At 38.9% G+C, this 27,389-nt stretch overlaps 1 protein-coding gene across 6 annotated transcripts in view; it reads right to left on the reverse strand.

Annotated features, from left to right (window-relative positions):
• The window catches only part of ADK (adenosine kinase), a 1,085,903-nt gene that overhangs the window by 644,445 nt on the left and 414,069 nt on the right, over window positions 1-27,389 (reverse strand). For all 6 annotated transcript variants that reach the window (XM_029609562.1, XM_029609558.1, XM_029609563.1 and 3 more), the window contains 2 exons: window positions 18,573-18,745; window positions 5,697-5,805 (listed from right to left, as the gene is read on the reverse strand). In XM_029609562.1, coding sequence (XP_029465422.1) covers window positions 5,697-5,805; window positions 18,573-18,745 — 282 coding nt within the window. The remainder of the gene's footprint in view (window positions 1-5,696; window positions 5,806-18,572; window positions 18,746-27,389) is intronic.

Below are 27,389 nucleotides of genomic sequence, written 5' to 3' on the forward strand. Positions count from 1 at the left end.
GTGCAGTCAATAGCTTATAATTCGAGATCTACTGGCGAAACAGATTGGGAGATCTAATGGCTAGCAAGAATTAAAAGGACTCTGATTGTAGGGGTTATATTATAAATTATATTTGCTGAAAGTACACAAACTGGGGATTTCAGGAATGGAAAACGTTTCCTCAGGATTTTTTTTTGTACTCATATATCCATTTGAATTGGTGCATTACTGCTTAAAAATGTTATAATTCTATGTATTTGTACCAGGAGAGCCTATAGGTAAGAATACTTTGTGAGGCAAAGTAATATTATATGGACACTTCATTTATATGAAAATAAGAGGTTGAGTTATAGACTTGTGTCTTCCTGAACCACTGCCTTTTTCTGCTACGAAAACAGTGTCTCCCCAACACAAAATATTCACTTTCTAAAACCAAAAACGAGGATTTTAGAGATAAGTCACACTTCTTAGCTCTGCAAACTGTTTTAGCCCCTGGCTGAAAAGTGCTATCATTCTATACCTTTTCCTCCAGGTCAAAAGGGCATATGGGAGGGACTGATTCTTGACCAGTTCTGAAATATTTAGTTTAATTTCACAAAATGAAACCAGTGATAGGTTTTCTTATTTGGTTATAAATTTTATAGGGAAAAGAAGGGGATAAGCCCTAAATAGCCAGCAGTGGTTTACATAACATCTACACACAGTTCTAGATTCAGCTTCAATTTCTGTGCAAAAGACATCTGCATAGTAAGACATCCTGTGATATGGTTTGTTTGTTTTTTTTTACACCAGATAAAATGAAGATTTCAGGAATTCTTTCCTTTACAATTCTGTTTTATTCATAATTCTTTTTGAACTAGAGTATTACTACTATAATATGTTTTAATTCTAGACATTTGCTCCAGTTACAAGAATACTGGGGGCAAACATGACAAGATAGCCACATGATTCTTTCATGAGTGCTCGCTGTACTGAAAAATGTTTTTCCCCTAAGTATACATACACAAGAAGAATGTGCTTTTGTGGTGTTAAAAACTTTCTTGGAAAAACATTAATGACTCATAGCCATGAAGGCTGCTAAACGGTGCCCTGATTGAGGCCAAAAAGATCTACTCCCTCTATAGCAGGTGTACTATTTAAAAAAAATGTACATACTGAGCAGTGTTATACTGTATCAAGTAAGCATTTAATTAAGTCATATTTTAAGCATTCTTTAATCCGCTCTTATACCTACAGAAGCAACTGTATTAGGAAGCAGATGACAAATGACCTTACAGATATCAGATCTGATTATTCCATATTGGACTAAAATACCACACACATTGTAGACTGCATCAAGAAATTAGATCAGTATTCCCCTACCCTCGGTATGGTTTTCATGAGATCTATAATGAAAATGCATGAGATAGATGTGCATAAAATGAAAACTCAGTGTATGTAGATCTATCTCATGCATATTCATTGTGGTTATCCTGAAAACTAGACTGGTTAGATGTGCCTCCAGAAGAAGGTTGGGAAACACTGAATTAGACCCTATTCTGTGACCAGGTAATTTGGGAAATAGTTATGAATATGGCTACAGTCAGGGATCCAGATGTTCTAATAGGGGAGCTGCTTCAAGAATTAAAATTAAAAAAAAAGAATTGGCAATGAATTTTTTTTAAATTGATGCAGCAGAATATAAATAAAAAAATAATGTAAAATGAAACAAAACGGGGCAATACTGACAAAATCATTAATGTGTGGATCACCCATCCATAAAATCATTAATGTGTGGATCCCCATTTCCTGAAATCCCTTTCCCACCAAAAATGCTAAGAGCAAAGCAAAACCAGTGCAGTAAAACTTCCTAACTTGTTTACGATGAAAGAAAGATCCACTAATTTAAAGTGATACTATAATTTACACAGGCTGCAAACAATTTGGGAAAAAGAATAATGTAACTATATAAGAAATTAACATTCTAGATCTGGAATCTAATTTTAAAAGTTTATAATTGTGAACAAGATAAAATTGATATGGTGGGCACATAAACACCATGTGACATCATCCAGTAGTAAAAGCTGGGTATCAAAAAATACTGTTAGCTGCACTATTTATTTTAACTATGTATGCTAACATCTCTAGATACTTGTACTTGTAAAAAGAGCCTGGATTACTTGTGTAGTCTGGTCTATAACAGCATGTATGTGTGTATGCCTGTGCGTATATATGCCTCTGCCTGTCTGTGCATGTTTGTGTTCGGGGGGGGGGAGCCTGAGTGTGTGGGTATCTGTACCTGCCTTTGTATATGAGAGCCAGTATGTGCATGTGTGCAAGCATATGTATGTCTGCCTATCCCTGTGAATGGGAACATGAAAGGCAGGGCTTCGTACATAGAGCATATTAGCGAACATTACCCAGCAATGTTTGAGTTGTCTGGTCAATACAACCAGTGTGTGTATGCCTCTGCCTATATGTGGCTGAGAGGGCATGTGCCTGTGTGCTTGGGGAAGCTTGTGTAGTGTGCCTGATGGTGTGTGCTTGCCTATGCCTGAGTGCAACAGGGCTTTGTAGACAAAGCACATTGTCTCTGTACAGTGAACTTTCCACTATTGTGGGCACGACCTGGTTGCCACAGACAGACATGACAGTGTAACGACCAAAACACGCTTTTTATATATACAGATAGATATGTAATTTGATATATGACATTTTAGTACGATATGTAATCTGATAGGAACCTGTATTGTCACTTCCTGCGTATATAACGTTTGGAAATCCAAATAAAAGTATATTGGGGACCATTCCCCCCACAGAAAAAAAAAAAAAAAGTTTTTCCACAATCCATCATCCTTAGAAGCTGATGTAATTCAGCCTTGTGAAAGCATCAGTCTTCTAAGTGCAGTACCATTTTCATACTGTTAGTGCTCTGCTTTGTACATGCTCCATTAGGAAACATTTTCCACTCTTGCTGCTGGGTATAATACCAAAAATTAGAAGCATGACATTTTAGAGATTTTGTTATTCCAGTTTCTTCTATTTTTTTGCTCTAGTGTTATTGCAATAGCAAGAGCTACTATGGAGTTGATTCACCATTTAAAGTCTAGAAAGGAAGGTGTGATAAGTGGCAATTTGGGAGGGTCAAGCAAATAGATCATATTCTGAGTATGGAAGAGGCTCCTTGGGAATTGGCTAGGGCAATGATGAGCACATACATTTTATGCAAATCCCTCTCCAAGGAATGGAATAAAACATTTGCCTCATTACAATATACAGTGCATGCTGGTTGGGCATGCAAAGTCCTTCTGACAATATTGGTCCCCTAAAGAAATGAGACGGAAAAGCACAGAGCATATTCAGCAGTCCAAGAGGAAAAAAAAAACTGTAATCATTTGCCCTCACTTTACTCACAACATTGCCTCATCTAAATATTCTCTGTAACATGCAGTCTGGCCCCATATGAAATAGCAGGGGAAAATGTTGCGACATGACCAATACAACATGCCTTGTAAGAGTCCACAACAACATCCGCGACGGTATATAGCAAGATTCAAAGCATGAACTTCTTGGCATGTGTAAAAATGTCACCATGTCCCACCTCTGCAATCTTTCTTTCACTGAATGACTATTTTCCTGTCCATTAAAGTATAGCATTAGCACCTCAGCCTACAAACAGAACTTTCCCCTTACACAGGCCATATAATAGTGAACTGCTGTACTGTTTTCAAAAACAGTGACTACATCAAGAGCTAGGATCAATGAAAAAATGAAGCCCTGACTGCCCCATTAAAGGGCTCCAGTTGTGTGTCACCCTTCCTACAGAACTCTGTGCAGGTCATTTCAAGAAATCATCTTCTCAGGGGGGGCTAGGTCTTCATGTATATCACTCCTGGCAGCATACAAGTACTTGCACACCTCATCCATCACTAACATTGGGGAAATGACCAATATAATCAGCCCTTCTCACCTTCTGCTTCTCAGTTTTGCACAGGGATGCTGCAAGTACAAAGAAATGTATTCCTCTAGAGAGATGAGAGTACTTCCAACTCCCTTTTGCTGCCCCTTTTCAACTGTTTCTTATTGTCACAAAGAAGGAAGGATCTCATTCTGCTGTGCCAAGTGAGCAGACATGACTCATTTAAATGGTTAAACTGCACTGCTCTAGTAGGGGTACTGGATTGTCAAAATCCCGGTATTATCTATCCATTATCTCACATGGAGAATACCTCAGTAGGAACCTCACAGCAGCCAGACTCTCTGGATCAGTTTGAGACACAGACAAATAACCTTGGTTGGTCCCGTCTGCCAGCTTTGCTAAATGTACCTTTATTCCCCCATCACCTCACTGTTTGGGTGAAGCTGAGGGTTGTCATACTTTGAGCGTCCAAGTATGCAAAATGGGAATGAGATCTGCAATCCCAGTCACATTTTAGTAGTTTGTTGTGAACTTGTGTAAGTTCTGAAATAAATGGTGTATTCTCATTTGTGTATGATGGACTGGCCTGCACTAGAGTTTAATATCTTATTGCTGTTCTAGGCATCAAAGTGGCGCACCTTCCCCTCCTGTGTACCAGCGGTCACAGATACTCCAGTGGCTGATGAAAGACCTACAAAGGCAGAAAGCTCTAGGAGAGCAGTTGTGGCTGGTAACAGACAGCCACCCTATGAGTATTATCATTCACATTTCTCTTGGGAACCAGCACAGATACTTGTGTGTATGGCTGCAAGTTTGCATTCACGTGGTGTGTGTGTCTGTCTGGCATATTGGTGTGGCAGATGTTCTATTGTGGTATTTTGTGACTAACAGGTCCACATTTTAAACACTGCATGCCAATTGCTTGAGTCTTTGTCCTTTGTATCAATGTACCTGTTTTGTATTCCACTGTAGTGTCTGTTCTGTGTTTTGGGTACTCTTCTATGCTACATGCAAAGGAAAGGGCAAGTGATATTTAAATGCCAAGTGAATGGCATGTCTCCAGGTGACTAACACCTTGCTTGTCCGTTGCTACATTTTGTATTCTTTATCTGTGTATTGTAGCATTCCATTTTTTTTTTTTATTTATGAGTGATACTATTTCCTTTTATCTTACAGAATCAATTCTACCTTTATCTTACTTTTTGACTTTGAGAACAGAGACCCAGTCAGTAGCTTCCTAAAAATACCCAAGACCTCCAGCACAAATATGTCACCAATGGATAAACGCATGCATGGCAAGGGATTGTTCTGGAGTGGAAGATATGACCTTTTGAAGGCACAGTGTCTGTCCACTCTTCCAGCAATACAATAGAAACTGTCTAATTTCAGGGATTAATCTTACATTACTGTATCCATGCAATCTCTGTGCATATCCCATGGTTTTTTTTCAAAGTCTATTAAATTTCAACCCTCACTACTGGGAGGCTGTTCCATGTTTCCACCACTCTTTCTGTGACAAAATCTCTCTTTTTAAGTCAGCCCAACTGAATGCCCACATTACTTCCTGAATACAATTGGTATTTGTTAAAGTTCAAATATCTGGCACACGCTTTCAAATGGGAGGCCCAATATAATGGGAGAATCAACCTATTTCTTTTCAGTGAGACCAACTGTGAACAACAGGAAGCAGATATGTCTTAATTTGGTTTATAGTATCTGTATGCACAGACACATCTGCAATGAGTGTCAAAGATGATTACTCACTCATTAAAAACCAAAATGAAAACATCTTGGAATTAGTACAACATATCATACTTACTGCTATGTAGTATATTTTGGCCTTTTCAACCAACTTCCAGTTCTCTTCCAAATCAAGATGTTTTTCCTTGTGATAACAATTAGCAGCAGCAAGGTTGGCAACTAGAGATCTAAACAGATTTAAAAAAATTATAAAATTCAATAACCTTAGTCTGTCTCTCTCTCATTATGTATGCTTATTCATTTATTGATCTTATACTTTAAATTTTAATCTATGTTATATGAATTGCTGTACAACTTTTATTACGCTTGTTTTATTGAAAACCGCCCCAAACCTTGGAGGGTGTGGTCAACAAATCTATTTAAATAAAAAATAAATAAATAATTTTATGAGCCCAAATACTCATTGAAATGACCATCTCTAATCTTGCATGATACTTGGTATCTATCTTGTATAAATAGTAGATTATAACACCTATAAAATAGTTCACATATTAAGAACTAACAAACTATTGACTTATTAGAAGTGCTAGAAAGATTAGGATTGTTTTGATCTCATACATGCATGTGATATAACAAAATAAAACTTTGTAATTCATATTACACCCCTCACAGACTATATGGGGTGAACATAATAAAAGTGTGTACTTCATATAACATGCATTCGGTGCATGTGTAAAATTGAATCCCCCTTGCCTATGAAAAATACTATTTTCAATTTACTTTACTCCCAAGTAATGCTATTTCAGCGACTTAATATGAAATAAAAAGGCTTGCTTTGTTGCATCATGAAGTCTGTATATATGTGACATTTCTGGAAGCAAAGGGGCTTAAGTGGATTAACATATCATATTTGGCGGAGTCCCCAGTTGTGCCCCCATCCTTGAGTTGTTTGAACAGGGAGCTTTGGGTGGGGAAGACCTTGGGTTGCATTAGGTTGGGAGATTAATGGAAAAACAGTATACTGGGCTTGCAGTACTCCTAGGGGAACACTGGATGGCATCTAGAGTAATGCTGAGCAGTGGACTGGATTGTATTCTATTGAAATGAGTTAACCTGAATACTAGGGGGTTTTGGTCTGGATTTCCCATTAAGGATGTTTAAGGGAGATGATTGGTGGAGGAATGGCCTAGGAATGTATAAAACTCTGGGCTAGTCTAGTGGGAATGCCATCTTGGTTGCTGCTTGGAAGAGGAGAGGGAAGTCCAGGATATAGGGAACCTGGAGTGGCCATTTTTTAGGCTGCTGAGCCTGGGGACCCTTCCACAATAGAATGGGCACTGAAGGCTTTTTCCCTCAAGGGGAAAGGCCAAGAACTACAAAGTGAAAGAGGTGATTCCTTCCTGGAGGAAATAGCCAAGAGTCAGGAAGAGAAGCGGGGTTACAACATGAGAATTGCCCTATGGAAATCAGACTGTGGAGGAGACCAAGGGGATCTGCACACTGCTGGAGAGAAGAATTCAGGACAACCAAAGAGAGGTGACTGGTAACAAGGGCGTTGTAAATAGAAGATGAGGAATGCAGTCGGTGGATGGAGTTATGTAGTCCCCAGGATGTTTAGGGATGTAAGCCCCATGTCCCACATAGACTTTGGTGTGTAGGATGAAGAGGAATTTGAGGGGAGAGATTCACATGTCCCTTTGAAGAGGGGTATTGAAATGGTTTACTTTTGACTGTGAATGATGTCATGGGAGGTCAGGAGGTATGCTCTACCTTTGATAGAGTGCAATATGGAGGGAAGGAGAGGTTTAAAGAAGAGGTAGTTATCCCAAATTCTAGGATGCAGATTATAATCTATTTTATTGAATGTTTAACTTGGCTGAGTACCTCATGAATGCAGAATAATTCAGTAGGTTCTGTAAGCCCTCTCTATATATATATCCTGAACATAGTTGCAGGCTGAACATTTCAGCAAATAAAAACTGAGTAGTTAATTGGATCTGGAGTGGAGTGTATTTTGTGGGACCTCAAGGATGGCCAGCACCTACAGTGAAAAGAGGAACAGGATTCATGGAGAAGTTAATGAATATCTCCCTAACCAGACAAGAAGAGTAACCTACCCCACTGCCTTTAGCTGGGTCCACTTCATCAATTCTATGATCCCACTTACTGAATCCACCAAATAAAACAGAGAGACTGACTCTTAGTCAATATGTGTCAAATCCTCTCATTATTGTGTGTGCAGGAGCAGGGGCTACATATATTTTCTCAAGCAACTAAAGATTTGTGAGCACGGTGATATTAAAGTATTCACCAAAATGGAATCCATCACGAAATTGGCTTCTCTCCTAATTTATTGCGTCATGCATTAAGTAATGTAAATATTTATGTAGTTCAAAAGAAAATTATAAGGTAAAAGATTTTAAATATGCAACGCATAGGTTGCCTAATTTCAAATTAATATAATTTAAAAAATAAAATCTGAACATATCGCACATTTAAAAACTAAATTCAATCATCAGATATTGGGTTGAAAACCTCTATTTATGACCAAAGTGGATAAAACACACAATTCTAACAGCACAAACAGAACTGACAGAATTTCTACAATCTACCTTAATTCATATCTACTAGCCTGGCACTCATCCTTCTACTGAAGATGTGTACTAGCCTGACAGCTTAGAGTGAATCCTGTAGAATTTGTAGTGGTCTATTTTGCAAATAGAAAGTCATATGCTGTCTCATCTTCTTTATTAGGCTAAATAGGAAAACAGTGGAAGTTCTTGAGCAGGGAAGTTTCATCAGCATAACTAGATGAACCAAACAAATTTACAGTACAAGTGTGATTAGACTACTAGATGCAAGTTGAAGTAAAAGGCAGCCAAAATGAAAGGCAATATTATTGCTACATAGACTGTAATGGAGTGAATCAAGGAACAGAAATTTTTTTAACAGCTAGCAAAGAAAAACACTCAGATAATTTTAAAAATTAAATCATCACATAGTTTAAAATAGTATTGTGTAAAAAACAAATACAAAAATTTCTATCAACAGCAGCTCCCAATTTATGGTCAGAAAAATTGTGACAAAATGAGGAGGTGAGAAGAGACCAAGAACCTACAGGCCCCTGTTCTTAGTTTGCAGTTAAGTCAACTTCATCAATGTTTTTTTTTTCTAAATAAATATTTACTTTAGAAAAAATAGTCCCGGCAGTTTTTCCTAATAAGGGCAATTTTCAAAGCCATTTCCTCTGGTAAACAGTGCTTTACCCGCTGAAAAGGGGGTCTTGGAAAATGCCCACCTGAATACACCCAGGGTAGTGCCATACGGTGCATAATTTTACCCACAGTAAAAGGAGGCATTTCTGGGGGCAGGGATTGGGAAGGGCTTGCAAGTACGCATATACTTTTACATTTTCAAAAATATGCACAAAAATGAAGTGCAAAGTTATGTGGATAGTTTTTCTCAGGCAATTTTCAAAGGGAAAGTTTTTGCTTTGAAAATTGGTGGTCTACAGGCAAAGGTAACCGCTGACACTGCACTTCTGCAAGCAGTTTAATTATTAGTACAGTTTATCATCTTACTTGTGACAAATTGAACAATGCTGTGAGCAGAAGGCAATGCTGCTATAAACTCAAAACACCAAATAACACCATGAAGTTAGTTTTTGTGAATTACTATAATTGTTTAATCATACAAGTTATATGAGAGTACAAATATTGTTATCTAAAGTGAAGGATATATTCATTCAGTGCTGCATATTCAAACTGCACTAAATTATCAACGTAGGTGCTTTTTATTTCAACATATACAAGAGACAACAGAGTGGGGGAGAGAGCAGGCAGGCTGTTGTCAATAACATGGTATCACGTTCCTGGATGACTCTCCAGCTAAACATAGAAACAGAAAAGGACAGCAGAAAAGTACCAAATAGAAAAGGTCCATCCAATCTGCCCAGCAAGCGTATATTAGCATCTGCCACACCACAGAGGTCACCCCCCATATTTAATATCCAAAACTGGGAAATTCAGGGCCCTTGTTGGTTGCTGAGTCCAATTCCCCGTTACCTCTTGCTATTGAAGTAGAGCAATGTTGGAGTTGCATCAAATGTATCAGGCTTATTGGTTAAGAGTAGTAACAGCTGCATCAGCAAGTTACCCCCATGCTTATTGGTTTACCCAGATCGTAAATTTAAATGTCCTTGTTGGTTGCTGCTGAATCTAATTCCCCTTTTCCTCTTTCTCCCCTGCCATTAAAGTGGAGAGCAATAAAAGAGCTGCATCAGAGAGCAATAATGAAATTGCATCAACAGTATCAAGAATTATTGGATAAGGGTAGAAACTGCCACACTAGTGAGTTACCCCCATGCACTCTTTTCTTCATTTCCATCCTCTAACCTTTAGGGATCCACAGTGTTTATCCCATGTCCCTTTGAAATCTTTCACCCTGTTTGTCTTCACCATCTCCAGAAGAGCATTCCAGGCATCCACCACCCTCTCCGTGAAGAAATATTTCCTGACGTTGGTTCTGAGTCATCCTCCCTGGAATTTCATTACGTGACCTCTAGTTCTACTGATTTTTTCAACAGAAAAGGTTTGTTGATTGTGCATCATTAAAACCTTTCAGGTATCTCTAAAGGTCTGTATCATATCTCCCCTGCACCTCCTTCTCCTCCAGGGTATACATATTTAGGTCCTTCAATCTCTCTTCATAAGTTATTTAATGGAGACACCAACTATTTTTGTTGCCCTTCTCTGGACCGCCTCCATCCTACCTCTGTCTCTTTTGAGATACAGTCTCCAGAACTGAACACTGTACGCCAGGTGAGGCCTCATCAAGGAACTGTACAAGGGGATTATCACCTCCTATTTCTTACTGGTTATTCCTCTCACTATGCAGCCCAGCATTCTTCTGGCTTTACCTATCGCCTTGTCACACTGCTTTGCCATCTTCAGATCGCTAGACACTATAACCCCAAGATCCCTCTCTTGCTCCATGCACAACACCCTTTCACCCCGAATCACATACAGCTCTTTTGGATTACCACACCTCATATGCATGACTGCATTTCTTGGCATTGAATCACTCATCATGCTTCTTTAAATCATGTCTCATTCTCTCTACTCCTTCCGGGTGTCCACTCTGTTGCAGATATTAGTGTCATCTGCAAATAGACAAACTTTACCTTTCAAGTTCAAATTAAAAACACGCTATCCGACAAGATTACCCTGAAAACAGGAGTCCCACAAGGGTCAGCACTATCCGCTACGCTGTTTAACATATATCTTCTGCCCCTATGCCATCTCCTTGCTGGACTTGGAATCATACACTACATCTACGCCGACGACATCCAACTAATTCTACCAATCGATGAAACTATTGAAAAAACAATAGGACTAGCCATGATGTATCTGAACATAATAAAACAACTTCTAAACCAAATGGAGCTAATAATCAACATTGATAAAACCGAATTTATACACTTAGAAAGGAAAAGCATGAATATTGCACAAACTCCAATAATTCTCAACAACAACCAACAAATTGACTTAGCAAAGAAAGTTCGCAATCTCGGAGTAATAATTGACAATGAACTAAGCCTCAAACAACACATATCATTAAAGGTTAAGGAAGGATATGCTAAACTCATGATACTAAGAAAACTGAAACCATTACTATCCTTACCAAACTTTCGTACTGTACTGCAATCTCTCATTTTCGCCAGCACAGACTATTGTAATGCCTTGCTACTAGGCCTACCCAACATTACAGTAAGACCTCTACAGATTTTACAAAATGCTGAAGCTTGAATTCTCACTGGAAAAAACAAAAGAGATCACATAACAGATACACTTGCCACCCTACATTGGCTTCCCATAGAACAAAGAATACAGTTCAAAGCACTGTGCTTAATACACAAACTTATCCACGACAATAAAGCCGAATGGCTGAACACAGCACTTAGAGTACATGTCCCACACAAAAATTTAAGGTCAGCAAACAGAACACTCCTTCCCATTCCTTCTGTGAAAACCACAAGACTTACCCAAGTGAGGGAGCGCGCTTTATCGCTAGCCGGTCCCATATTATGGAACTCCATGCCCCTTGACCTTAGACTCCAGAGCAATCATAAACTTTTCAAAACACAGCTCAAAACCTGGCTTTTCATACAAGCCTTCAAGAAAAAAATTGATGCAGGCAATTAAGCAAGGGTAGGCGGTATATCGCACCGAATGCCTAATTTAATACTCTTTACTGAATTAGTTCAATCTTTTTAACTGTAGGCAACCTTCAGGACACATTGCTATGTCACACTCAACCCACAAATAAACGCCTATTTTACCGAATACTAATGGCACCACCCATTTAATGTATGACCTATTTTTCCTGATTTAGGTGCCCTATTGTAAACCGTTATGATGGTGAATAACTTAATGACGGTATATAAAAACTCTTAAATAAATAAATAAATATCCCTTCTGCAATGTTGCTCACAAAGATATTGAACAGGACCGGTCCCAACACCCATCCTTGTGACACTCCGCTTATCGCCGTTGTCGCTTCAGAGTAGGTTTCATTTACCATCACATGCTATCTTCTATCCATCAACAAGTTTGTAATCCACATTACCATCTTGGTGCTCACTCCCAAGTTTCTTATTTTAATCACAAGCCTCCTACGCGGGACCGTATCAAAAGCTTTGCAGAAATCCAAATAGACCACATCAAATGTTCTTCCTTGATCCAATTCTTTAGTCACCCAATCAAAAAAATCAATCTGATTTGTCTGACAAAACCTTCCCCTGGTGAATCCATGCTGCCTCGTGTCCAGCAATCCTCCTGACTGTAGATAGTTCACTAACCTTTCCTTCAGCAAAGTCTCCATTAATTTTCCTACCACCGAGGTGAGGCTAACCTGCCTGTAGTTTCCAGCCTCCTCTCTGCTCCCAATCTTGTGAAGAGGGACTACCACCGCTCTTCTCCAATCACTTGGCACCACTCCCATTTCCAGGGATCTATTGAACAGGTCATGCAGCAGACCCACCGCACATCTCTGAGCTCCCTCAGTATCCTGGGATGAACCTCATCAGGCCCCATGGCTTTGCCCAATTTCAGTTTTTCTAGCTCTTCCCATACATTCTCTTCTTCCACCCCCATCCACATTCTTGTCAACTAGTGACAGTTGTTCTCCAGGGTCGTCTTTAGTGAACACCAAACTGAAGCATTTGTTTAATATTTCTGCCATTTCTTCATCTCTCTCCACACATTGATCCTTGTCACCTTTCAATCTCACTATTTATTTATTTTATTTATTTAAAAACTCTTCTATACCGTCGTTAAGTTGGAGAACCATCACAACGGTTTACATATAGGCACAATAACAACTATGAGTGGTATAGGTTACAACTTGAAAATGTGCCATCATAGTTCGGTAACAATAAAGTGCAATAAGCTATATGTTTAAGTAATCTAATCAGTTTGGTATGACAATTTATCAACAGTACAAAATTAACATTACTGTGAGTTTGTTCGGTGCGTCCATCTTAATCAATCAATTGTTTTTCTCCTTCACTTTGTCTTTATCGAAAGCTTGTTTATAGAGCCAGGTTTTCAGGTTAGATTTAAAGATTTTCAGATTTCTCTGGAGCCTTAATTCGAGAGGCATGGTGTTCCATAGTACGGGGCCAGCCAGTGACAGTGCTCTTTCCCTAACTTGAGTGAGCCGGGCTGATTTGACTGAGGGGACAGTAAGTAGAGCCTTATTCGCAGATCTTAGGTTTCTGTGAGGGATATGTACGTGCAGTGCTGTGTTAAGCCAGTCGGCTTTTTCTTCATGTATTAGCTTATGAATTATACATAGAACTTTGTATTGTATTCTTTGTTCAATTGGGAGCCAATGTAGTTCGGCAAGTGTTCCAGTTATGTGGTCCCTTCTTTTTTTGCCAGTTAAAATTCTTGCAGCGAAGTTTTGTAGTATTTGCAGCGGTCTAAGTGTAGATTGTGGTAGCCCTAGCAATAGTGCATTACAATAGTCTGTGCTTGCGAATATCAGTGCCTGTAGGATTGTGCAGAAGTTGTTTAGTGTTAAGAGGGGTTTCAGTCTTCTAAGAGTCATTAGTTTACCGTATCCTTTTATTTTTTGTGAGATGTGCTGTTTCATGCATAGCTCAGGGTCCACTATAACCCCAAGATTCCGTACTTTTCTTGTTAGTTCCACGTCTTGCATATTTTTTATTTTGATTGTAGTTTGTGTTGGGTGAGTGTTTTTTCGTTCGAGGTGTAAGAATTCAGTTTTGTCAATGTTTATTACTAATTCCATCTTATTTAGAAGCTGTTTGATTATTTCAAGGTACATGCTAGCTAGTTGCATTGTTTCCTCGATGGAGTTTACTATGGGTAACAGTAGTTGAATATCGTCTGCATATAAGTAATGTGTGATTCCTAGTCCTGCTAGAAGGTGACAGATTGGCAGTAGGTAAATGTTGAAGAGTGTTGCAGACAGGGCTGATCCCTGTGGGACACCTGTTGTTAGTTTAATTATGTCTGAAAGTGTGTTTTTGATTTGTGCTTGGAAGTATCTGTTTAGATATGATTCAATCCAGTTTTGTTAATGAGTCCAATTTCTTTCAGTCGAGTGATTAGTATTTTGTGATTTACAGTGTCAAAGGCTGTGTAGAGATCTAATAGTACCAGAATGTAATGTGTTCCTGTATCAAAGCCTCTTAGGATGGTATCAGATAGGGCTAGTAGTAAACTCTCTGTACTATAATGTTTGCGGAATCCATGTTGGGCTGGGTATAATATGTTGTTATTTTCGAGATGGTTTGACAATTGTTTGTACTGTTTTCTCAATGAGTTTGGCAATAAAAGGTAGGTTGGAGACAGGTCTATAGTTGTTCAGATTAAGGGGGTCAAGGTTCTTTTTTTTAATGATTGGTTTAATTATAGCTCCTTTCAATGGATCTGGCATCACTCCTTCATTTAGTGATAAGTTGATGATGTTTTGAAAGTGTTGGTGAAACAGTACTGGCAAGTTTGTTAAATTCTGTAATAGGTATGGTATCAATTATGTGGGTGGCAGGGTTCATTTGATTTATCATTTTTTCAACTTTGTTTTGTGATATCTCCTCAAATTCTGACCATTTACTGAAGTCTTTAGTGGGCATCTTAATTTCTTGTTTTGTTGCATTGGGGATTTTTTTTTTTAGGTTCACAATTTTATCACTAAAGAATTGGGCAACATCATTGCATTGGTTCACTTGTAAGGTTGGTTGATTGTTTGTATTGTCATTGGTTAGGTTTTTCACTATGTTAAACAGGGTTCTGGCGTTATTTGCAAATTTTTCAATTTTTGAACTGTAGTATTTTTTTTGGAGTCTAAAATTGTTTTTTTGTAATAGGCGAGTTGTTTTCGATATTTTGTTAGGTTATCATTAGTTTTGTGGATTCTAAAAAGTCTATACTACTTCAGACCTTTCTCCTTTCTCTGATATATCTAAAAAATGTTTTGTCACCTCACTTTACCTCTTTGACAGTCCTTTCCTTCTGCCTGACTTTTTGCTTTCTTGATTACTTTGTCTCCCCCAGTTTCACCAGATATTTTTCCTTCTGTTCCTCTTTTTGAGATCCTTTATATTTCTTGAACACTGTTCTTTTTGCTTTTACTTTTTCCGCCACCTCCTCTGAGAACCAGATTGGTTTCTTTCTCTTACTTTTCTTTACTTTTCTAACATATATATTTGTTGCCTTTGTAATTGCTCCTTTTAGTTTGGCCCACTGTGTTACACCTCTCCCATTTTCTCTTAGTTATACCTCCAGGTATTCAAAACTTGGGTCTTCATGTGACTTCTCTGTATCCTGTTTGCGATACCAAACTATATTGTTTGATGATCACTGGTGCTGAGGTGGGCACCCACCCGGACATTAGAGACATTGTCCCTGTTAGTGAGCACTAGGTTGAGTATAACTCCCTCCCTCATGGTTTCCATTACCATTTATTTGAAAAGAGTCCCTTGCAGGACATCCACTATCTCTCTACTTCTAATAGATTGTGCAGAAGAGATTCTCCAGTCTATGTCCGGCAGATGAAATTCTCCAACTAGCAGCACTTCTCTCTTCCTTCCCACCTTTTGAATGTCTTTGACCAGATCTCTGTTTAGTTCTTCTGTTTAAGTCGGAGGCCTGTAAACCACTCAAGTAAAAATGGATGCACCACCAGTTGGCTGGTGGAGATTATGTTCATGATTACAAACATATAAATTACCCGATGTGGGGTAAAAGAACAAAGTATGAAACTTTCCTCTCTAGGTAAAAAAATGTATTTTTTTTTAAAAATGTTTTACATATTTAAATTGAGTTACTCAATTGAGATGTTTAATCATTCATTTGAATTACCAATTGCAAGTATATACGATTTAATGAGGTGATTTTTTATGGCAATTTTTGGTATCACATTTTGGATCCCTCTATAAAGGACAACAATTTAGTGCATTGAATTTAGCTTTCTTTTATAGCCATTGCAGAGACCCTTGTTATCTTCTCTGAAGCATCATATGCCAAGTGTCTAAGATGTGTTTCATACTCCTTGCTTGAGCCATGAGTGAATGGATTTCACTTTGATCCTTCAGGGAGGAGGCCACTGAACTTCTGTGCCTTTTTCAAAATGGTGTACAAGTACTGGATCATGCAGGTCAGGTAAAATGTTATGCAAGACTAGAGCATAACGTTCTGAAAATAGCTTTACCCAAACAATCCACAATCTAACACTCATGATTTGTAATGCATCCTAGACTTTTTAGAATCCAACTTAAAACTTGCTATCACCACAGACTGAAGCATCAATCGGGGTCAGTCAAATGCTTCAGCCACCTAGATATAGTACTAAGCATTTGCCTTCTTTCCCACAGAGAATACAGAGTGTAGGATTTCCCACATTCTCCTCTATACATCCTACTGGAGAGCGTAGACAGGCACTGACACTACCTCTTTTGGAGTAGTCAGGTATCTGAGGAGGCCAAACGGGGATGATGGTTTTCCTTTGACCTGCAACTTCATGCAAAGGTCTTAGGGTGGACACTTGCTCCTTGCTTGTGAAGGAAAGAGGTTTAAGGGGAGAGCAGGAAAGAATTTAAGTTATAGGGCAATTTCTCCAAATGGGTTTGTTTTGCACATACCTTGACAGGAAGGAACCTCATTCATAAGCCAGGATATGTTGGGAATGATCTCAATCTCTCAAATTTACTGCTAATGTCTTTCTTAGAGCTTGCATTGTACCAAAGTACAACTTCTAGAGTTCTTAGAGTGTAATATTTATAAGCAATATTTATTTATTTAAGGTCTCTTCTATACTGATAACCGTTCGCACATCGTATCGGTTTACATAAAACAAATAACTTTTGGGCAGGGCCCTTACAAGTAACGAACGAATACAAGTAACAAATGAAAAATAATGGGGAAAGGTATGATAAAAATTAGAAGTGTTTTAAGAATGGGAACTAAATAAAGGGGTATCATATGCATTTACAGTAACAGGAACTATAGATAATACTGATTGGCATAACAATATATAAATAAATACAACTATAATATAATAACTACAATGTACAGGAGCCAGCGTTCTTAAAGCATTCTTAATCATATTCGAAGGAGGAGGTAACATATCAAGATATGCTTGCAAAATCATCTAAATCCGGCCAGTGGCACCCAATATAATTGGAGGAGACTCCTATGACTTCTCAGAATCACTTTAAATATATGCTGGAGGAGATCAGAGCTTGCAACAGTTCTTACGTTAACTGCCTTTCAACACTGAAAAGTCAATTCTGAAGACCTTGGTGCTGATTATCGCTGAGAGTCTGAGGTCCCTCTCTGTCTAGTCAATAATGCAATATCAGAGGCATTAAATAAATCTTAGTTATTCATACTGATCACTCTTGAGACAAGAATATGATCTAGAATTCAACTCCCCAGAGGACAAACAAGATCCTTGTTGTTGCGAAGAGAGGCTTTGGACACACCATAGTTCCTAGCATAGGTGCTTAGGGGTTTTAAAGTCCTTTATGTCCCCTTCTAATGACTCAAACCTCTCTGGATATTTTAAAAGAAACTCAGTTTCACAGAGGTCTACACTTTATAACATCTACAATGAATACACATCAGGCATATCTGCATACATTTGGTTTGAGAATCAGGTTATCCAGAAAACCAGACCTGTTTATAGCCCTCAAGGATCAGGGTTGTACATTTATGCTGTAAAGTCAAGTAATATCAAACAATCTTATTTCACATTCTTCTGGTACATCTATATATATCTGTACTGAGATATAACAAAGGCAAAAACAATGCTTCCTCAAAGAATCATAGATAAGATTAATGGCAAATAAAGTCCATATGGCTCATTCAGTTTACCATCCCACACCTCCTGCATAACTTAATTCCTTCAGAGTTTTTTTTTGTGCCTGTCTATGCTTTCTTGACACTGTCTCTGTCTCTACCACCTCCACTGGAAGGCAGTTCCTTGCATCCACCATCCTCTCCATAAAGAAATAGTTCCTTAGATTACTCCTGATTTTATCCCCTTTCACTTTCATTCTAGAGATTCCTTTCCATTGAAAAAGTCTTACGTCCTACGTGTTTATTCCTTGGAATTATATAAATGTGTCTATCCTAACTCCCCCTTTCCTTCTGGGTATACATGTTTAGATCTATAAGCAATATGCGTAAACTTCAATAGAAATGTTTAGAATTGAAGAATATATAATAATATAAATAAAAAAATAAAGTCTGTTCCCAAATGCTTTATGATTAAGACTGTTAAGAAGTTTGGAGTCTGCCCTCTGGACCACCTCCATCCGGCCTATATCCCTTGTGAGTGCCCGTATTTTTGTTCAGAGCAGTTTTCAAAAAAGTCAACTATTACAAATTATTCCAAGACAAACCTCAGCTTCCATTTTTCTTTACAATTATATACATGAAAAACAGTAAGGACAGCATCTGACCTGTTGTCACCAGTGATGCAGGCAGCACAGGTTCCTGTTGGCTGTTCACTTTGCTCGTAGTAATGAGCATCAACATGAGCTTCTTCAGCTTTTTTTTTCAAGATTTCACCAAAGTTATCTGTTCCAATGCACCCAAAGAAAGTTGCTACTTTATGCGGTTGTTGAATCATCCACTGCAAATGGAAAAAAAAATACAATAAAACTAGGAGTGAATACACTTTGGCCTTCTTCCTTTCTTATGTAGATCAGTCTATAACCAAACACAGCTTACATGCTTTTAAGAACAGGAGATCAGTTTAGGAGCCCACCAAAAAAAATTATTAAGCTGTTGTAATGACAAATACTTTTGTTCCTTTTTGTGCAATTTATGTAGTTAAGATGTCAAACAGATTTAAGTGTAATATTCAAGAAGAGAAGTACCAAGATGGTTAAAGATTAGATAAAATGAACTACATTTATTTAAAAGCACACACTCAAATATACTACAGCAGTGCTTTCCAAATTTTTATTCAATATGACCCCATTTTAATTTGAAAATTTACACAATCCCAGATGAGGACCAAAATAAAATACTAGACCTCCATTTTCCCTTCCCTCCTCTTTAGTAGACTATCATTTCCCCAACCATCCATTCCCTCAATTGACATCCACTCTCCCTCACTGCAAATGACATCCAAACCCTCTGTAGACAAATACATACATAAAAGTACATCATTTTTGCCATAATGCATCAGACCAAAGGTCCATCAGCCCAGTATCCAATTTCCAACAGAGGCCAATCCAGGTAACAAGTACCAGGCAGGATCCCAAAGGGTAGATACGATTTCATGCTGCTTATCCCAGGGATAAGAAGTGGATTTCTGAAACTCCATCTTAATAATGGTTTATGGACTTTTCCTCTAGGAACTTGTCCAAACTGTTTTAAATGCAGCTACACTAATAGCTTTTACCACATCCTCGGGTAACATATTCCAGAACTTAATTGTGTGTTGAGTAAAAAAAAAATATATTTTCTCTTATTAGTTTTAAACATATCACCTAGTAACTTCATTGTGTATCCCTTAGTCTTTAAACTCTTTGAAAGAGTAAACAACTGATTAATGCTTACTTGTTCCACTCCACTCATTTTATAGCCCTCTATCATCTCTCACCCAGCTTACTCAAAGCGGGAAGGAAGAGATGGCTACAGGACAGGCAGTAATGGCTAGAACAGGCATGGCATTAGCAACAGCAGCAGGACTCCGGGTATGGTTTCTCTGTGTAGGCTTCCTGTCTAACAGGAAGTCTGTGCAGGAGGAGGGGTCAAGGTCTGTTAGTGAGCTGGTCCAAAGGTCATGTGCTGACATGCTGCTGCTGGTTGAAGCAGAAGTCTAGAGGGAGGGGAACAGATGATATCCATGTGAAGGCAGAGGGAGTGACCCAGTTTATTGTGATCCCATCCACGTGATGTCATGACCTATAGTCTGGAAACTATTTAGTAGGGGTTTTTTTCTTTATACTACCTATCAAACTGTCTAAGCAGTGTTATAGTGCGTATATATTAGATATTCTATGGCACTCAATTTTCCAAGTTCAAACATTTCATGAGTAAAAGGAACAATTTAATTGGCTCATTGATATTCTTAGCTTACAATATGAAAGGACAAAACATCAAAAAGCATCCTTCTCACAGTAAATTTCACCTGTGAATGGAATATAACTCTCCAAAATTATGCAGAAATGTGTTAAGTTAGTATTCCAATATAAATGTGTCACCCACAACTTTTTGGCAACATTTTATTTTTATGAATTCAATAGGAATCCAGACAGCATACAAATTTTCCACAGAAAATAAAGCACTGGAACATTTTAAATTTCTTAAAATTGCTTCATAAAAATCATGACTAAAAATGAATGGATGCAAATGCAATATTAGGTAAGCTTGGTAATTTCAAAGTTGTAATTAATATTTTTCATGTTTTTATTGATTTGTAAACAGGAGTATAAATCACCCATAATTTAAAAAAAATCAAATTTAAAATTCATTTAACTGGTTATGTAGGTCAAATTAAAACTAAAACTAAAATTATGTCATCTCAGACTGCAAGTAAAAGCAAACCTAAAACTAAAGATTTGATTCATTTTCCTTTGCTGTTATGACAACGAACACATGGAGTCGAGTCTCATTTCTCTTCCAAAGTTGGGAAAGCTGGAAGTATTTGTATAATATCAGTTAGCTTTTTAGAGCTTTTGATTTGAAGTAGTCCTAATCAGACCTAAGGAAAAAGCAAGTTTAGTTACCATAAGCAATGTTTTCTGTAGAGGATAGGATGAATTAACCATTACAAATAGGTGATGTCAACCAGCGGGACCAAATGGACTTGTTTCTCCTAGTTAATAAAGCTTTAAAACTATACTGAGCATGTGTGGGAGATCCCATACAGTTGTTGCCTCATGAGTATCCTCTGTCAACTCCAGCTAGGTAGCTAACTCTCCAGGATGAGTATTCATAACTAATGCATCCTGCTATCTATGGAAAACACTGTTTATGGAAGCAAACTTGCGTTTTCCATTGATAATCAGGTTGAATTAGCCATACATATGGGGGATCTTAAGATGAGGATTGCAGCTGAGCAATTATTGAACTCAAGACTCGCCTGTGGACAGTAGATTACTGCAACAATAGGTTAGGTGAAACTTCCTATCCGAATCTACTGTCAGTCCTTGACAGCTTGCCCAGACAGTAATAAGATGTAAAAGTATGAAATGATAATCAAGATAAAGCTTTACAGATGTATTTTAGGGACACGTCTCGAAGATGAGCAACAGAAGAAGCCATAGTTCTCACTTGATGAGCTGTGACTTGTAATTCTACTAAGGTGTAGCACTATTGCATGCATTCTGCTATCCAGTTAGACAATGTACATTTAGTGACTACCATGCCGACTCAGTTAGGGTTGCATGACAAAATAGTTGCAAAGCTTGGTGATGTGGCAGAGTTTGTTTCATGTAATAGGATACGGTTCATTTCCAATCCATGTTTTGAAATATTTTCTTCTCCCTTTCATGTGCATGAAGTCTCGGAAAGAAGGCAGGTAATATAATGGATTTGGAAGAAATTTCAGTACAGAGAAGCATCCTATTGTGGAAGAACTGCATGTATGACAGACAGTATATGAAAGCCTGGAGTTCACCAACTCTCCTACAGAAGGTGACTACAACAAGGAATACAACTTTCCATGTCAGGAACTTAAAAGAAGCAGTCTCTAGAAACTCAAAGCATGGTTTCAACAGTTAAGAAAGTATGACCTTCAAGTCCTATGGAACCAGAGGTCTTTGTACTGAAGGCTTAATGTGCAATAACCCTTTCATAAACCTCATTAGCAGATGAGTAGAGATGGGTCCGAAAGGAAGAACAAATACGTTAGTAAATGCTTGGTCTGATAAGAAAATGGATCCAAGGCATTTTGCTGGCACCACTTGGAATATCTGTTCCATTTGAAAGTGTATTTTTTCCTAGTCAACGGCTTTCTAGCCAAAACCAATATGTCTTCAATTGGTCTAGGCAAAGAGACCGGTGATTACTGAGCATTCAAAATTCAAGCTGTTAGATTGAGGGATGGAGAGAGTGGATGATAGCTTGTTCCTTTATCCTGAGTTAACAGCATAGGGGACTGTCACCAGATGTATGGGGGAATGCTGGAAAGTTGTACTAGATATGCAAATCACATCTGTGTGGGCCCCACTGGAGCTATGAGGATCAAGTGAGCATGATCTTGCAGCAGCTTCTGCACTGTTCTGGTGATCAATGGTATTTGGCAGAGAAACATACATGAGGGCTTGTTCCAAAACTGAGAAACGTGACTTAAGCTAATCTGAAATCATTGGATAGAAGTGAGCAAAATTGATCTAGTTTTCTCTTCTGTTCCAACACAAATAGGTCAACTGATGATAGACCCCCATAAGTCAAACAATTTTTGGGCTGCATTCAACAGAGTACTCTGCTAAGAAAATCTGCCAGCGTGTTGGGAGATTCCTGGAAGATAGGTGGCCTGTAGGAAAACCAGATTCCTGGTTGCCCAGCTCCAAATTTTCAACATTTCCTGGCAGAAAGGCCATGACCCTGTTCGTTGACACAATACATGGCAACTAGATTATCAGTTTGAATCAAAATGTTCTTTCACTGAAGATGCATGAACATTGACAGAGCATATCTGAAGCCCTTAGTTCCAGGAGACTGAAAGTGACTCACTTTGAGAGACCAGGTGTCCTAGGTCCAGAAAGATCCTGTGTGAGTGCCCCATCCTTTTATGGAGGTATCCATTGCTTGTGGCACTTTTTGCGACAGAGTACAAAGTGGAGCTCTGTCTTGAAGGACAGAGTTTCCCAGCCTAACTCATCTCCCAGAAGCTTCTCTCTGCATAACATTGTGTTTGGTGTGTACTTTTCCCCCAGACATCACTACAGAAATTTTTCAAAATCAGATAATTGTATGTAAATCCTTTTAAAAATTACCCCAAAACATATTTATGCATATTATTAGTAACCCATCCATTGATATAACCATTAGCATACAAAACAAATGCCCTACAAGTAAAAACATTTTGAGTTGAGAAGCATACAAAGCAATCAGTATTACAATGACTTACCACAGCAGGTGTTCAGGGTGGGGGGGAGAATCCAGGGCTAAATTAAGGCATGCTGAGAACCTAAACTATGTCATTTAAGAAGCCCCATAGCATTATCACAAAAAAAATGTAAAATTTAAAGTTTAGTAATTTTCTGTATTTAGAGGCCTCTCATAATCTAAGGTCCTAAGCAATAGTTTAGATAGCTTGATCCTAAAACTGGCACTGTGGGTTATCTGGGGGCTTTCAGCCTCCAGTCAAAGTTTTCAGAGAGGGAGGGAACATTGGGGCTCTGAGACCCTTTACACTTCTGAGAGGGGTGGGGGTTCTCCAGCAGAGGAGGAGGTGGTGAGTAGGATCATATGCCCTGGAGAGGGTGTGGAGGTACTGTACGTTTGCCAGAGAGAAAAGATGTACTGTGGGCTGCAGACAGCCCTTTATGGAGAGGAGGGAGGTTAAGCTGATGTTACTGGAAGCTGGAATGCAGATGTATTACCACCATGGTAAAATTGCATTTAACATGCTATTGACTAAAGACAATGCCCTTTAGTAAATAGCACATTATATGGTGAATTTTCAAGGATTTATGCATGTACAAATAAGCATATATATGTGTAAGTAACATCTACTCGCATGCATGCTATTTTATAATCTTCAAAATTATGCGCATATTTTTGCTTTCACATGCACATATATGACTGTAAAATAGGGAGAATCTAGGGGCATTCTAGGGTGGAGTCAACATTTATGTGTTTAAGTTGCTATTTTAAAAGACACATATATAGATTTGGCAGCCTACTTATCTAATTTTACACCTGCTAATTATCTTGCATAATTGGGTGAACTGGAAGGAGTTCAGGCTGAAGAACCAGGAGGATCTCGATGACCTGGAGAAGGACAGGGCGAACTGGTGGAATAACTGGTACAACTGGTAATTTCACTTATGCGCTCATGTTTTAGAATATACCGATTTACTTGAGTAAGCCCCACTTTATTTTTGCATAAAATATACATGCATATATTTTTAAATAGGTAGGAAAAATACACGTGTTCAATTCCTTGAAATACTTGCAGGCACAAGCATACAAATATGTATGTTGCAGAACAAAGATTAGCGTACTTTGTGATACACATGGGTTATAAAATATCATGAATATCACACAAAGTTGTTTGAAAGTTATCCTCCCTACGTGTAGTAATGCAAGTTCTTAGCACACTCAGTATTTAAATATTTCCAACTGTTTGGTGATTTAAAAAAATACCCAGTCATTTGCCTCCTTTGAGGCCTTAGCAGGTAATTATATACTTAAATCGATGAATAATGTGACAGCTTGCTGTACCCTTCAGAATCTTTTCACTTTGTTTTTTGGTGTTTTGGGTTTTTTTTTTTAGCACAAATGTTAAGAGTTTAGGTCTTCACACTATCATGCAAAAGGCCAATGTTTAGTGCCTGGATTTGGCTTATATTACTTGCACCTGCTCTAATTAATAGCACTAAAGAAAAAAATCTCAGGCAAGATTTGCTTGTGACTAAGTGGAACTGGAGATGTCCAGAGAAAGCTGCACCTTACATTCTTGGCTTCAAAAGATGGTATCTGATCTTGCAATCACAAGAATACTGACAGAGACCAAAAAAAAGAAAGGAAAAGGAAAATATCCTGGCAGGCTAGAAATGGTAAGGGTATGGAAATATCTCAGGTCCAGGTTTCGTGAAAGGCATTACCTACTTGTTTCTAGATGTAAGGCAGTAGAACTATGGCTAAACAAGGTCTAGAGCAGTGGCTCCCAAGTCTATTCTAGATGCACACTAACATGACTGGTTTTCAGGATCTCTGCAAACATTGGGCACTCAGTATATTTATTTATTTAAACGTGTTTGTATACCGCTTTTACAAACAATGTTTAATCAAAACGGTTTACATAAATGAATTAAAGAAAAAGACTAAATTCATAAAAGCATAAAATTAAAATGAATCACAAAATTACAAAAAGAAATAAATAGAAAATAAACTATTAAAAATAAAAATTATTAATATAACTCAAACTAATATTAATGTATAATAGAGTGCCATGAAATTTGAGAAAAGGGAGAGGTAAGATTATGTTATTTAGTAAGTGGAGTTTTGAATGCAATTTGAAATGTGTGTTTTTAGAGATTTTTTGAAATGCTTAGAATTAAATCTGGTGATGCGTTCCATAGGATCGGACCAGTAACTGAGAATGCTCTTTTCCTGGTAATTTCGAGACGCGCCTGTCGGGGTGATGGGATGTCTAGGAGATTTTTATTCAGTGACCTTAGGTGTCTAGAAGGTTTGTATATTCGAAGAATGGAACATAAAGTAACAGAGTTAGAGGTATGAATGAGAGAATGTATGATGGTCAGGATCTTGAATTGTATTCTATATTTAACCGGTAACCAATGTAATGATTGAAGTATTGGAGTAATGTGATTTTTTATTGAAGAGTTTGTTAAAATACGTGCTGCTGCATTTTGGATCAGTTGGAGTGAATGAAGTGTGTTATCTGGGAGACCTATGTATAAGGAATTACAGTAATCAAGTCCTGAAAAGATGAGTGATTGGAGTATAGTCCGGAAATCGTGAAAGAAAAGTAGAGGACGGAGACGTTTCAGGAGCTGAAGTTTGTAAAATGAAATCCTCGTAATCGTAGATATATGTTGCTTTAATGAAAGATCTGAATTAATAGTTATACCCAAATTTTTTGCTGCCTTGGAGATAGGAATACATAATTCCATTGAATATAAGTTGGGGTGGAGGCAGGGCCGGCGGAAGCACTAGGCGAACTAGGCGATCGCCTAGGGCGCTGAGCATTAGGGGGCGCCGAGCCGCTGATGGCCAATGGCCGCCGGTGGACGTCATCCCAATAGCCGCTGAGCGGTGAACTACTGCTATGCTGTGTGCCGGATACACACAGCAAGAAGATCGGCAGGACCGTGGTACAGTCGCGTCTAAACATGCTGGTGCTCCTCCTCCTTCCTGCCCGCGCGGCTCCGGCAACATTTTTCTTCCGGGGCCGCGCGGGCAGGAAGGAGGAGGAGCATCAGCCAATGCAGGAACTTCTCCTCCTTCCTGCCCGCGCGGCCCCGGAAGAAAAATGTTGCCGGAGCCGCGCGGGCAGGAAGGAGGAGAAGTTCCTGCATTGGCTGATGCTCCTCCTCCTTCCTGCCCGCGCGGCCCCGGAAGAAAAATGTTGCCGGAGCCGCGCGGGCAGGAAGGAGGAGAGTTCCTGCATTGGCTGATGCTCCTCCTCCTTCCTGCCCGCGCGGCCCCGGAAGAAAAATGTTGCCGGGGCCGCGCGGGCAGGAAGGAGGAGAAGTTCCTGCATTGGCTGATGCTCCTCCTCCTTCCTGCCCGCGCGGCCCCGGAAGAAAAATGTTGCCGGAGCCGCGCGGGCAGGAAAGAGGAGGAGCATCAGCCGCGTGCCGGAAGGAGGAGGAGCATCAGCCACATGCAGAAGAGGATCAGCGCGGCTCGAGAAGACCGGGGCCGCTGCAGAGCCCATCCTGCAGTGGCCCGTGAAGAGGAGGCCCAGAGGTGAGAGAGAGACTGAGGGTTTGTACAGTGTGCATGTATGAGATGAGTTGAGAGACTGTGTGTGTGTGTGTGGGAGTGAAGACCTGAATGTTTGCAGAGACAGCATGGGAGAGCCTCTGTGTGTGTGAGAGACAGCATGTGATAGTGAGAGCCTGTGCTTGAGCAAGACAGCATGTAGGAGTGAGAGAGAGCCTGTGTGTGTGTGTGTGTGTGTGAGTGAGTCAGCATGTGACAGTGAGAGCCTGTGTGTAGGAATGATTGTATGAGAGAGAGCATGTGACAGTGAGAGCCTGTGTGTAGGAATGATTGTATGAGAGAGAGCATGTGACAGTGAGAACCTGTGCTTGAGCAAGACAGCATGTGGGAGTGAGAGTTAGACAGCATGTGCAAGAGAGAGACTGTGTATAAATGATTGTATGAGGGACAGCATGTGAGAATGAGTGCCTGTGTATGTGTGAGAGAGAAAGCGTGTGAGAATGAGAACCTGACTGTGTGTTTGAGGGAAGCAGACAGATGGAGAGAAAAGAAATATGTTATAAAAGGAATTGGCAAAAAAATAAGAAAGGGAAGGTGGAAAAAAAAAAAGCCTGTGACCAACCGATTAGAAAACTAAGATCAGACAGCAAATGTAAAAAGAAATAAATTACTTTTTACTG

The sequence above is a fragment of the Rhinatrema bivittatum genome, chromosome 7, assembly GCF_901001135.1.
Source record: "Rhinatrema bivittatum chromosome 7, aRhiBiv1.1, whole genome shotgun sequence".
Lineage (NCBI taxonomy): Eukaryota > Metazoa > Chordata > Amphibia > Gymnophiona > Rhinatrematidae > Rhinatrema > Rhinatrema bivittatum.